Consider the following 13,472-nt stretch of genomic DNA (forward strand, 5'->3'; position numbering starts at 1 on the left):
TCTGGCTTACTGGTATGCTCATCAGACCATGCAAGTAAAATGGGGTTGTAAAGTTTCAGCCCCTTTTGAGGTCAGCAATGGTGTTAGGCAAGGGGGGATTTTGTCACCAGTTCTCTTTAATCTCTATTTTGATGATCTATCTAAATGTTTGAAAGCCTGTAATACTGGATGTATGATTGGAGATATTTTAGTGAACCATATTATGTATGCAGATGATCCTGTGGTCTTTAGTCCCAGTAGTGCTGGTCTTCAGCAGCTCCTCAATTTATGTTCTGTGTATGGTTTTGAACATGATATCATATATAATGCTAATAAGAGTGTTCTTATGATTTGCAGAACTAAAGAGGATAAATGTCTTTCCGATTAATTTTTTTTTATTGATTCAACCATTAAATATATACATAGTAGAACACACATATACACAATCAATATACAACCCCCACTACCCCCCCCCCCCAATCCCTCACCCGACCCCCAACAACACCCCAGTGGTCACACAACCATAGACACACAACAAATATAAATAAATAAATTAATAAAAAAATAAAAAAATAAACAAATAAAACAAATCACACACATTAAACCCCTACACCTCTCTCTCCACTGTACCTCCCCGAGAGCCCCCCAAAAAAGACAGATATTTGCCCCACTTCTTCGCAAACATGTACAGACTCCCCTGTCTTCTGGTTACCCCCTCCTCAAGAGCTGCCATTCTGGCCATCTCTGAACACCACTCCTGAAAAGGGGGCGCTCCAGCTGACTTCCAACTCCTCAAAGTGATCTGTCTGGCGATCATAACACTAGATAGGACCCAGTTTTTCACATGCTTGTTCTCCAAATTAATGACTGCCCTATCTCCCAAGATACAGAGTCTGGGGCAAAATAAAATTTGAGAGGCCAAAACCTCACACATAAAACTCTGAATCCTCATCCAAAATTCCTGCATCTTAACACATCCCCAAAAGACATGGGTTGTGTCTCCATCTTCTAACTGACATCGCCAGCAGGTGGGTGTGTCTTTAAAACCAAGCCTATGCAATCTAGAGGGGGTCCAATAGACTCTATGTAAAATCTTAAATTGCATGAGGCGAACCCTTGCGTCTCTGGATGCAGATTTGACATTTTTTAGAATCCTAGCCCACTGTCCCTCCTCCAATACCAAATTTAGATCTTTCTCCCATAATCTCTTAAGAGAAGTTGAAGTTCCATCTCCCAGACTCTGAATTAGTAGGGAGTAATACACCGATGCCTCATGACCTTTTCCAAAAGCAGTAATCACCTCTCCCAGAGTGTCTGCCGCTTTAGGACGGTGTAAACCACTCCCAAAAACAGTACAGAGCAGGTGGCGCAGCTGTAAATACTTATAGAACTGAGATCTAGGAATCCCAAAAAGTTGAACCAAATTTTGAAAGGATCTCAACACCCCATTCTCATACAGGTCACCGAGTGTAGTAACCCCCCTTCTAATCCACTCTGACCAGCAAAAAGGGGACTTGTTAATGCATAGTTTGGGGTTCAGCCATATGCTCGAGGCAACATTTAAAAAAATTTCAGAATTAAACAGTCTGGACACTTTAGTCCATACCAAGTTCAAGTGCGAGATAACGGGATGTACTTTAGCTTCTCCGATTAATTTGATAGAAAGGCTGTGCAGTGGCGAAATAGGGGCAAGAACTTCCTGTTCTATACAGAACCAGGGAGGGGCTCTCTCAGGTGGAAGTGACCAATGAGCCAAATGTCTGAGACCGAATGCATAATAATAAAATAAAATCTTGGGTAGGCCTAGCCCACCTTTGTCAATCGGCCTATGTAACTTACTGAAATGTAATTTGGGACGCTTACCATTCCAAATGAAAGACTTCACTATGCTATCAAACAGGGAAAGTCTGCAGTAAGTAATTGAATTTTGGAATACAATTCATTTTAATAACATTAACCTTCCCAATCATAGATAAATGTAATGAAGCCCACCTGCCCACATCACTCGAAAACCGTTTTATTAAGGGGTCAAAATTAACTCTAACTAAATCACACAAATTTGTGGAAATAAAATACCCAAATACTTAATGCCCTGTTTGGGCCAATGCAAAGCACCTGGCTGGAAAGCCGTTTCTGGGTGATTGACTCTATATCCTGAAAACTTAGAAAAGGAGTTAATAATTCTGTGGAGGCAAGGCATAGATCTACTGAGGTCAGAGACAAATAATAAAATATCATCTGCGTAAAGCAAGAGTTTATGCGCCATACCTCCCACCACCACCCCTGGAAAATCATCCTCCTTTCTTATCGCGGTTGCTAATGGTTCCAGGGCAAGACAGAACAATAATGGGGAAAGAGGGCAACCCTGCCAGGTGCCCCTATCCAAAGTAAAATAATCTGAAATTAATCCATTTGTTTGTACCGCCGCTACTGGGTGTCTATAAAGTAACTTAATCCATCCAATGTCCCCTGACTCAAAGTATGACTGTCTTGCACTGAATAACCAAAACTCCACTTTCCGTGACAAAATAGCATTATATCTGTATTTCAATCTAGTCAATTCTCTGAGGCCATCAGACGACATTCTGCGCTTCAGCTCTGCCTTTGCACTTTTAATATTCTCTTCCAACTCCACAAGTTCTTGTGCTTTGGATTTTTTGGTGCATGAGGCATACTGTATGATCCAACCCCTAAGAACTGCCTTAAGTGCCTCCCTTAAGTGCATCAATATAATGACTCCCCTACTCTTACTTGAGCCAACACTAAAGAAAAAACATGTCCACCCCATATCTTCCCACAATTTTTCAGCTTCCTGCAGGGAAAGATGTGTTTCTTGAAGAAACACAATATCATATTTCTTACGTTTAAGAAAAGAAATAACTTTCCTTCTTTTTATGGGGTGCCCCAACCCATTCACATTCCATGTGGAGAGAGACAACATATTCATATTAACATTTGACATATTGATATAATAAAAATAAATAAATTGTGTGTCAAAAACAAGATTACACAGACCACATTCCCCATTAATGCAACAGTCAAACCCTGAACTTCCCCCCGATCAAAACAAACAGAAAAAAGAAAAACGTGCGCATTAACCCCGCGCACGAAAGCGCCAACCTGCGTCAATCCATTAAAACTCAAAGAGTCCATGTATGCCTACGAGAGCCCCCGCGGCAACTTTGCTCAAGTCCGGTGCTTCTATACAAATTTTGTAAGGCAAAAATACATAACAGAAAATACTTTGTAAAACAGACCCCAGCCAACAGGCAGAATAACAGAAAAAACATGTAGACTCATTCACAGAACCGTCTCGAAGGTGTGTTCCTCCACAAAATAAACTCCAGCTGATATAAAGCCGTTCAGTTTCCTCAGATAGACAAGTAATTGTTCAGTGAGCCGGCTGTTATGAGTTCAGCGGATGACATAATCATTCCAATGTCCCCTAAAAATACTCAACAAAACAGACTCCAGCCAGCAGGAGGAATAAGCACAAAGAACAAACAGATTTATCCACAGCTGTTCCAAAGGAGTGATATTCAACAGAACAAGCTCCAGCCGCTAGGCGGAGCCAGCACGCAAAAGCAAAACCGGTATCCCGGTTCCTCGGATGATCAAGAGCCAAACTAACTGGGAGGCCGCAAAAATAAAAAATAAAAATAAATAAATAAATAAATAAATACACCATAACTTACTCAGCCAGTCAACTTTATAAAAGATGTCCTTTATGTGAGCATGTAGATATTTTGCGGTCATCCAAAGTGTCCATTCTCGATCTGGCCGGAAACTTCAGTGTAAAAAAGATTTTCTGTCAATGCAAAATTTTCTTGGAGTCATGCCACATAATAAACTCCAGCCGCTAGGTGGAGCCAGCGCAAAAAGAAACAAAAATGGCATCCAGCTTCCTCAGATAATAGAGTTCGTGCACCGCGAGTCAGTCCACTAATATAAGAAACATCAAATGGCTTACTCCAATGTATTTATGAAAGAGAGTGCTTGTTTTGGACATGTAAATACTTTGCAACCATTCTTCGTTTCTATTCTTAGTTTGGCCGGAAACATCAGAGCAAAAGTGACCTTCTGCTGGTGTAAGAGTTTCTTACATTCCTTGAACCGATCGCGTTTCTCTCTTGTCGAATTCGCAAAGTCCGGGAACAATAAAATATTATGGTTCTTCCAAGAAAGCTTCCCTTTACTCCTCGCCTGGTGTAACACAAGATCTTTATCGGATGATTTCAGAAATTTGGCCAAAATCGATCAGGGCCTGTCTCCCTTAGCAGATCTGCGAGCCGGGACTCTGTGAGCTTGCTCGATTTCCAGCTTGTGGCCTGTCATGTCGAGTAGACTCGGGAAGAGCTCATCCAGGAATTTCACCATATCTCTGCCCTCTTCATGCTCAGGAATTCCAACAATTCGTATGTTATTCCTTCGGCTCATATTTTCAAAATATTCCAGTTTTTCCGAAATTAATTCCAAATCTGTTTTGGACACGGGCGGATTAGTGGATAATTCCCTTTCCGATGACTCAAGATAATCGATTCGTTTTTCAACTTCTGTCACTCTTGTAAACAACTCAGAGAATTTTGTTTCCATCGCTGTAATCGATCGATGTATTACAGCGAGATCTTCCAAGTCAGCAACAACCTTCCTCAACATCACCGACATGTTGGACAGTTGACGCTGAATTTCATCTACCGACGTGCCCTCCAAATCGAGTCCCCATCTCGCAAGCTCATCAGAGGCCTCAGCTTGAACACATAAGTGTCTTTTAATGTCTCCAGAGTCTGAGGATTTTGACTTCTTTGCCATGTTTACCTCAAAGAGCAAGTATGTAATTGGGTGTATCGAATCTCACCAGATTATAACATGAAAATAATTAAAAAACTAGCAAAGTTTGCAGAGCTCGTGTCTCACACATCTGCTTCTCGCATGGCGTCCCCGGAAACCAAGAGGATAAATGTCTAAACTTTCCTGTTTTTAAATTGTCTGAAAAGAATCATAATGTTTGTGTGAAGGTAAAATATCTTTGATATTTTATTACTGAGCAGATGACAAATGATGAGGACATTGCAAGGCAATCGCGCATGATGTATACACAGGCTAACATACTTTTACGCAAGTTTAGTGCATGTACAGATGAAGTGAAGATGTCTTTGTTTAAAGCATATTGTACACCACTCTACACTGCACATTTGCAGTCAAACTATAGGATAGCAAGCTTAAAGAGACTTCAAGTAGCTTATAATGACCAATGAGAATTTTACTAAAGAAACCTAGATGGCATACTGCGAGTGAAATGTTTGTGACTGCAGGAGTTAAAACTTTTCATGCTGTTTTAAGACATTTTATGTAAAAGTTCATTTGCCGGCTCAACAAGTCTGAAAATGAAATCATTGTGGACTTATCGAATATAAGGGTCAGTATTATAGGCTACCAATCCAAGCTGTGGAGACACTGGTACTGTTGAATCTTTGTAACACACTGATTTGTATGAATTATAATTTTATTTTTATTTATTTATTTAATTTATTTTTATGTATGCTGCTCATTTTATGTATTGTCTTGTATTTTAATTGGACCCTGAGTCTGTAGTAAAGTTTTGAATTGATCAGCGGACAGAAATATGCTGCAAGATCGTCTGACATTTTACCGGTAAAAGTTTGGCTTCTACGCAATAAGGAAGGCTATTAGTTATAATCTGACCAACATGATGTAGTGTTTGGTCACGCTACATAGCTACTCGCTGGAAAAAGTAGTTCACTACTGTCAAGCTACTCTGTTTTAAAAGCAGCTGAGCTAGCTACTGAAAAATGAAGTTAAGTTAGCAGCGTCACTACATGTGGATAGCTACTCCCCAACACTGCTGGCTGCACACTTAAAGAAACATACCATGTTATTACCATGATTCTTTGAACATGGTACTTTGATAAAAAACATGATTAGTTTTTTTGTTTTTAATTGTACCATTGTGATAGCATTGCTTGTGTTTGCAATCACAATACAGAAAATAGTACTAGGACTGGATAAAATCCATAGACCCAAATGGCATTATAAAAGTGAAAAGAAATTAGTGTTTTTAAAAAAAAGTACTGTATGTTTCATGCATGATGTTGCTGCTGTTTTGCACCCTATTTGTTTTATGGCTTTTTCCACCTTTTATTTACATTCCTTTATTGTCTTTTGCACCATGTCTCTTCAATGTTGTAAGAATATACTTTTTCAATTCACTGAAAACATTTTAGGAAAACTCCACTTCAATCTGATTACCTGAATGAACTCTAGACAATCTGAAATAAAATCTGACTGTGTTCATAATGTACATCAATAAATGCAACTCTCTAAAATAAAAAGTAATGTGCCATTTTAAATCAGTTTAGTAGTTACAGTATTAGGTAAAATCTATAGATTATGCCAGTGAACATTCTGGAAAATTGGGAATGATAGTCCATCCTAATTTGGCTATTAAATATTATTTGTTCCACACAGACACATTCTTCAATATATCAGAGAAACTAAAAACAGTCACTCATCAGACACACAATAACAAAACATGACTTGCTTGACTTTCTGTGATGATGACAGAGCGCTTCAAAGCATTATAAAAAGGATATGTGATATTATTTTAATCAGCATCTCAGCACATTATGATATATTTAACTTTTCCTGGTTTCTATGGCATGTTTTCACAGTTTTCTATTGTGACACATTTGCATCACTGTACTGAGCTGTTATAATTTAGTGCACAACAGATTTTGCACAAGCTTGGCTATGGTGGACTCAAATTTAGGACTGAACATTGAAAAAATAAAAAATAACTACATGAGGATATATTTGGCATTTCTATTTTATTAAAACAGATAAACCAAATCCCATAAATTATTTTATAAAAAAAAATATTTGTACATGAGAATATTACATAGCACAAGGAGAGCTTATGCACAGTATAAGATGTATACAATTCAAATAGAAAGAGGAATGGCTTCTTTTATACTGTGGTGCTTGAAGACTTTCCTGTAGAAGTTGTTCTTTTGTCCACTTTAGCAATATGATTGCTCACCCAGGCTGTCTGAGGGTCTGCACAGATTTTTTTCCCTGCAATTGTCAGAAACCTGATGACAAAACACAAAACAAGACTTAGATCAAGGATTTCAATGGAAAGAATTTTTAAAGTTTGACTTTGCAGTTGAAATGATGTGATACTCACACAATGCCTTCTTTGGGACAGTAGCTGCTGGTCCGTTTGTAAGAGACCACACATCTGAGAGGAATCGTCAGATTTGTGAACTCTGAACAGCATGTTGACTGTGCTGCTTGGTTTGCTAAAGTAGCTGAAAGAATTCAAGTTTCACTTTAGATATTCAAAATATCACAAATAAAAAGAAGTTCATCACATATAAATCACCAAATGCGACATTTTCAAAAATGAAACAAAGCATAACTGAAGTAAATAATATAAAAACAGAAGGTAAGGTTTTGTTTTAATACGTATAAAGAATCCTCACAACTCGAAGCCAGCTGCATAGAGCAGAACAGCACCAAGAAGATCAGGGACATCAGACTTTTCATTCTTCAGGAGTGTTGGTTCACACTGTTCTGTAGAGCTTTTAGATCTCCAAGCAAGTGATGTGTACCGAATAGTTTCAGATCACCTTCTTAAATACAGAGTAAGAGAGATTTTCCTCCAAAAGATATTCATGTAAATGTATTTCTGAGTATCAAAATACTCTAGAAGGTGTTTATTTTAGCACTTCCTTTTCATCATCCAGCTTTCTGTTTTACTTCTCTTCAGTGATGTAAGAATGGCCCCTGAACTTTTCTTTTATTTCTTAGATTCATTGAAAACATTCTCCAGGGAAAACAATTCAGAGATCAGTTTGATCAGTTTATTCTCCTTGGATAGTGTGCATATAAACAAGTGGTCATATGGGTGAAGGTGTCGGGCAAATGTTCAAATTCTGAGACATTTTGCGTCCCAGAAAGGAATTTAATTTTTAAATGAAAACGAATGTCATATTGAGTCCACACCTGATCAATGAAAAGTATGAAAGTAAATATTGCTTGTATATTACATTAAAACAATTTTTTTTGGCACAACTTAATTTTATTGTGTAGAATGGAAGGTCACTTAATTCATTTGTATTGGGACAAATCATTTTCATTAGCAATAACCACATGTACATGTAATGTCAGGTTCCCAGAATGCACAGATAAAAATGGTTAATTAATGTCTTAATATTTGATTTTTATTGCAGTATTTGCAATGGTGGTGTTGTGTTTGTTGTCCCTTTGGGTTTTGTGTCATGTGAGTGCATCTATTTCTAAAAATATGATTGTTGAGTGGCACCATCATTGTGCTTTGTGTGTTGGATGTTAAGGACCCTGCACGCCAGGTAAGCTAGGTAGTTCAGCGAGTATTGATGCTAGCAACCACTCCTGGAGTTGAGAGTTTGAATCCAGGGCATGCTGAGTGACTCCAGCCAAGTCTCCTAAGCAACCAAATTAGCCCAGTTGCTAGGGAGAGTAGAGTCACATGAGGTAACCTCCTCGTGATCATGATTAATTGTTCTTGCTCTCAATGGAGCATGTGGTAAGTTGTGTGTGGATCGCAGGGAGTAGCACAAGCCTCCACATGCTGAGAGTCTCCGCGGTGTCATGCACAATGAGCTATGTGATAAAATGCGCATATTGACTGTCTCAGAAGCAGAGACAACTGAGACTTGTCCTCCACCACCCAGACTGCGGTGAGTAACTGCACCACCACGAGGATCTACTAAGTAGTAGGAACTGGGCATTCCAAATTGAGAGAAAAGGGCATAAAAATAAATAAAAAGGACCCTGCATGCCTGGCTGGTAAACTTGACTTAAAACTCATTGACAAGATGTTGTCCTCTTTTGCTGAGACTACAAGCTTACAGCTTTTTTGCTATTACAATAACAAATGTTTGACCAAAAAAAAAACAAAAAAAAAAACAGAAATGGTAGCTATAAATTAAGTTGCTTCAACAAGACTTTAAATTAGTTTTTTTTAAAAATGTAATTTAATTGTGTGGAAAAGTTTTCCTTAATTATATTAAGTTTTAATGAACGCTTAATTGAACGTTAATTGGCAGCATGTCCGGGAGCCAGCAAATCCTTTTCTCTCTCTCCAGCTCTCTCTCTCTCCTTCTCTTTCTTCCCCTTCTCCATCCCATACTGTTCCTGTCCCTACCCCCGGAGACAGGGGTTAATTTAATCGAAGCCTGCTCCCTGGACCCGGGGTGTTGCTATTGCTCCGAACCCCCCTTTCTCTGTTCCCACTCCCCACCAGGTTGGTGGATCCGGGGCCGCAGGTGTGGGGGTAAGGTCTGGGCCGGTGTGCTGGCGCTTCAGGGAACCGGGACATATCCAGGATCAATACCCGGTGCCAACAGGCGTTTACACAAGTGAAGACTTCTCTCTCCCTTTTTTGTACAGACGGACGTGTGGGACTTGGGGTTGGGGGCTGTATTATCCCTGGTAGCGGAGGGGGAGGAGTGCCCTGTGCTGTACATTAGTCGGAAGCTCTCAGTGCGAGAAAAGAAGTACAGCACAAAAGAGAAAGAGTGTCTGGGCATCAAATGGGCGGTCCTGACCTTCCGGTACTACCTGCTTGGGTGGGCCTTCACCCTCTGTTCGGATCACACCCCACTCCAATGGCTCAACCGCATGAAGGATACCAGTGCGTGGATCACTCGTTAGTATCTGGCACTTCAGCCCTTTAAGTTTGAGGTGTTCCACAGGCCGGGAGGCGCAGATGGCAGTGGCCGATTTTCTCTCTCGGAATGGGACAGGGGGAGTTGGTGGCAGGCCGGACAACTCCTCGGCCTGAGTCGGGCGGTGGGGGTATGTGGAGGCGAGGGTGTGGTCGAGCGCCGATATGTGCAGAGTGAGGCCGGGAAAGCTGAGTGGGTAAGAATTTACACTTGTGCTAACAGCTGTTTGTATTTTCAGCGAGCTGTGGCGGAGATAAAAGGGGAGGAGATGGAGGCAGATGAGAAAGAGAGTCGCGCTTCAACTGCCTGTGTGTGTGTGTGTTTTGGAGTGTTTGCTGAAAAGCAAAGAGCTATTTGTAAGTAAAGACTTACTCATTGCAACGGAGTATGCCGTCTCACACTTCCTCATTCCCTGGAACTACGGGATTTGTTACAGTCTACAATAAGCTGAGGTGTTGATTTTAAAATTATGCAACTCCAAGATACAGAGAAAGGTCCTCTTCTCTTTTGTCCTTCAGTGTCAGTTTAATATTGCTTTGAAACCCTTTGACCTCATTATAGACGTGTGCAGGTCATACGTTCTACCTTTCATTCACAGTAAAGCTGCTTCCCTCTTACTTTCAATAGATTTGCATGTTTGTGCTCTCAGAAGCAGATTAGTTTTTGTAATTCTCATGTCTGATAATTGTTCCCAGAATGTGAACTACCACAGTTTATAGATTTAAAGGGATAGTTCATTAAATTATATTAGATTTTTAGAAGATGTAGGTCAGTGCAAGTAAATGTTGAGACATAACTTTGAAGCTCTAACAATCACATACAAGCAGCATAAAAGTAATCCACACAACCCTAGTGGATTAATATGTGTCTTCTGAAGCAATGCGATTCCTTATTTACTGCTAAATATTATTTGTTCCACACAGACACGTTCTTCAATTTATCAGAGAAACTAAAAACAGTCACTCATCAGACACACAATAACAAAACATGACTTGCTTGACTTTCTGTGATGATGACAGAGCGCTTCAAAGCATTATAAAAAGGATATGTGATATTATTTTAATCAGCATCTCAGCACATTATGATATACTTAACTTTTCCTGGTTTCTATGGCATGTTTTCACAGTTTTCTATTGTGACACATTTGCATCACTGTACTGAGCTGTTATAATTTAGTGCACAACAGATTTTGCACAAGCTTGGCTATGGTGGACTCAAATTTAGGACTGAACATTGAAAAAAATAAAAAATAAATAACTACATGAGGATATATTTGCCATTTCTATTTTATTAAAACAGATAAACCAAATCCCATAAAGTATTTTATAAAAAAAATATTTGTACATGAGAATATTACATAGCACAAGGAGAGCTTATGCACAGTATAAGATGTATACAATTCAAATAGAAAGAGGAATGGCTTCTTTTATACTGTGGTGCTTGAAGACTTTCCTGTAGAAGTTGTTCTTTTGTCCACTTTAGCAATATGACTGCTCACCCAGGCTGTCTGAGGGTCTGCACAGATTTCTTTCCCTGCAATTGTCAGAAACCTGATGACAAAACACAAAACAAGACTTAGATCAAGGATTTCAATGGAAAGAATTTTTAAAGTTTGACTTTGCAGTTGAAATGATGAGATACTCACACAATGCCTTCTTTGGGACAGTAACTGCTGGTCCGTTTGTAAGAGACCACACGTCTGAGAGGAATCGTCAGATTTGTGATCTCTGAACAGCATGTTGACTGTGCTGGTTGGTTTGCTAAAGTAGCTGAAAGAATTCAAGTTTCACTTTAGATATTCAAAATATCACAAATAAAAAGAAGTTCATCACATATAAATCACCAAATGCGACATTTTCAAAAATGAAACAAAGCATAACTGAAGTAAATAATATAAAAACAGAAGGTAAGGTTTTGTTTTAATACGTATAAAGAATCCTCACAACTCGAAGCCAGCTGCATAGAGCAGAACAGCACCAAGAAGATCAGAGACATCAGACTTTTCATTCTTCAGGAGTGTTGGTTCACACTGTTCTGTAGAGCTTTTAGATCTCCAAGCAAGTGATGTGTACCGAATAGTTTCAGATCACCTTCTTAAATACAGAGTAAGAGAGATTTTCCTCCAAAAGATATTCATGTAAATGTATTTCTGAGTATCAAAATACTCTAGAAGGTGTTTATTTTAGCACTTCCTTTTCATCATCCAGCTTTCTGTTTTACTTCTCTTCAGTGATGTAAGAATGGCCCCTGAACTTTTCTTTTATTTCTTAGATTCATTGAAAACATTCTCCAGGGAAAACAATTCAGAGATCAGTTTGATCAGTTTATTCTCCTTGGATAGTGTGCATATAAACAAGTGGTCATATGGGTGAATGTATCAGGCAAATGTTCAAATTCCGAGACATTTTGCGTCCCAGAAAGGAATTTAATTTTTAAATGAAAATAAATGTCATATTGAGTCCACACCTGATCAATGAAAAGTATGAAAGTAAATATTGCTTGTATATTACATTAAAACAATTTTTTTTGGCACAACTTCATTTTATTGTGTAAAATGGAAGGTCACTTAATTCATTTGTATTGGGACAAATCATTTTCATTAGCAATAACCATATGTACATGTAATGTCAGGTTCCCAGAATGCACAAATAAAAATGGTAAATTAATGTCTTAATATTTGATTTTTATTGCAGTATTTGCACTGGTGGTGTTGTGTTTGTTGTCCCTTTGGGTTTTGTGTCATGTGAGTGCATCTATTTCTAAAAATATGATTGTTGAGTGTCACCATCATTGTGGTTTGTGTGTTGGATGTTAAGGACCCCGCATTCCAGGTAAGCTAGGTAGTTCAGCGAGTATTGATGCTGACAACCACTCCTGGAGTAGAGAGTTTGAATCCAGGGCATGCTGAGTGACTCCAGCCAAGTCTTCTAAGCAACCAAATTAGCCCAGTTACAAGGGAGAGTAGAGTCACATGAGGTAACCTCCTCGTGATCGTGATTAATTGTTCTTGCTCTCAATGGAGCATGTGGTAAGTTGTGTGTGGATTGCAGGGAGTAGCACGAGCCTCCACATGCTGAGAGTCTCCGCGGTGTCATGCACAATGAGCTATGTAATAAAATGCGCAGATTGACTGTCTCAGAAGCAGAGACAACTGAGACTTGTCCTCCGCCACCCAGACTGAGGTGAGTAACTGCACCACCACGAGGATCTACTAAGTAGTAGGAACTGGGCATTCCAAATTGAGAGAAATGGGCATAAAAATAAATAAAAAGGACCCTGCATGCCTGGCTGGTAAACTTGACTTAAAACTCATTGACAAGATGTTGTCCTCTTTTGCTGAGACTACAAGCTTACAGCTTTTTTGCTCTTACAATAACAAATGTTTGACCAAAAAAAAAAAAAAAACAGAAATGGTAGCTATAAATTAAGTTGCTTCAACAAGACTTTAAATTAGTTTTTTTGAAAAATGTAATTTAATTGTGTGGAAAAGTTTTCCTTAATTATATTAAGTTTTATTGAACGCTTAATTGAACGTAAATTGCAGCATGTCCGGGAGCCAGCAAAACCTTTTCTTTCTCTCCAGCTCTCTCTCTCTCCCTCTCTTTCTTCCCCTTCTCCATCCCATACTGTTCCTGTCCCTACCCCCGGAGACAGGGGTTAATTTTATCGAAGCCTGCTCCCTGGACCCGGGGTGTTTCTATTGCTCCGAACCCCCCTTTCTCTGTTCACACTCCCCACCAGGTTGGTGAATCCAGGGCCGCA

The 13,472-nt window shown here is 39.2% G+C and overlaps 2 protein-coding genes across 2 annotated transcripts; both read right to left on the bottom strand.

The window, feature by feature from the left end:
- Positions 1–6,942: 6,942 nt before the first annotated feature.
- Positions 6,943–7,589, bottom strand: LOC127435971 (monocyte chemotactic protein 1B-like). Its single transcript, XM_051689827.1, has 3 exons — positions 7,482–7,589; positions 7,184–7,307; positions 6,943–7,088 (listed from the first exon to the last, which is right to left on the bottom strand). Exons 1-3 carry the CDS (start codon positions 7,543–7,545, stop codon positions 6,965–6,967), a joined length of 312 nt encoding a protein of 103 aa, XP_051545787.1. The 5' UTR covers positions 7,546–7,589; the 3' UTR covers positions 6,943–6,964.
- Positions 7,590–10,993: 3,404 nt separating this feature from the next.
- Positions 10,994–11,816, bottom strand: LOC127435969 (monocyte chemotactic protein 1B-like). Its single transcript, XM_051689825.1, has 3 exons — positions 11,654–11,816; positions 11,356–11,479; positions 10,994–11,260 (listed from the first exon to the last, which is right to left on the bottom strand). The coding sequence occupies exons 1-3, from the start codon at positions 11,715–11,717 to the stop codon at positions 11,137–11,139; spliced, it is 312 nt and encodes a 103-aa protein (XP_051545785.1). The 5' UTR covers positions 11,718–11,816; the 3' UTR covers positions 10,994–11,136.
- Between the last annotated feature and the right edge of the window lie 1,656 nt (positions 11,817–13,472).

This window comes from Myxocyprinus asiaticus, chromosome 46, assembly GCF_019703515.2.
Source record: "Myxocyprinus asiaticus isolate MX2 ecotype Aquarium Trade chromosome 46, UBuf_Myxa_2, whole genome shotgun sequence".
In the NCBI taxonomy this organism is placed as follows: domain Eukaryota; kingdom Metazoa; phylum Chordata; class Actinopteri; order Cypriniformes; family Catostomidae; genus Myxocyprinus; species Myxocyprinus asiaticus.

Bases quoted from the DNA above. Each gene is read 5' to 3' on its own strand.
- LOC127435971 (XM_051689827.1), bottom strand. From the start codon at position 7,545: ATGAAAAGTCTGATGTCCCTGATCTTCTTGGTGCTGTTCTGCTCTATG. The intron at 7,308-7,481 runs GTGAGGATTCTT...GAATTCTTTCAG, and splicing joins TATGCAGCTGGCTTCGAGTT to CTACTTTAGCAAACCAAGCA. The intron at 7,089-7,183 runs GTGAGTATCACA...TTTTGTCATCAG, and splicing joins TGTCCCAAAGAAGGCATTGT to GTTTCTGACAATTGCAGGGA.
- LOC127435969 (XM_051689825.1), bottom strand. From the start codon at position 11,717: ATGAAAAGTCTGATGTCTCTGATCTTCTTGGTGCTGTTCTGCTCTATG. The intron at 11,480-11,653 runs GTGAGGATTCTT...GAATTCTTTCAG, and splicing joins TATGCAGCTGGCTTCGAGTT to CTACTTTAGCAAACCAACCA. The intron at 11,261-11,355 runs GTGAGTATCTCA...TTTTGTCATCAG, and splicing joins TGTCCCAAAGAAGGCATTGT to GTTTCTGACAATTGCAGGGA.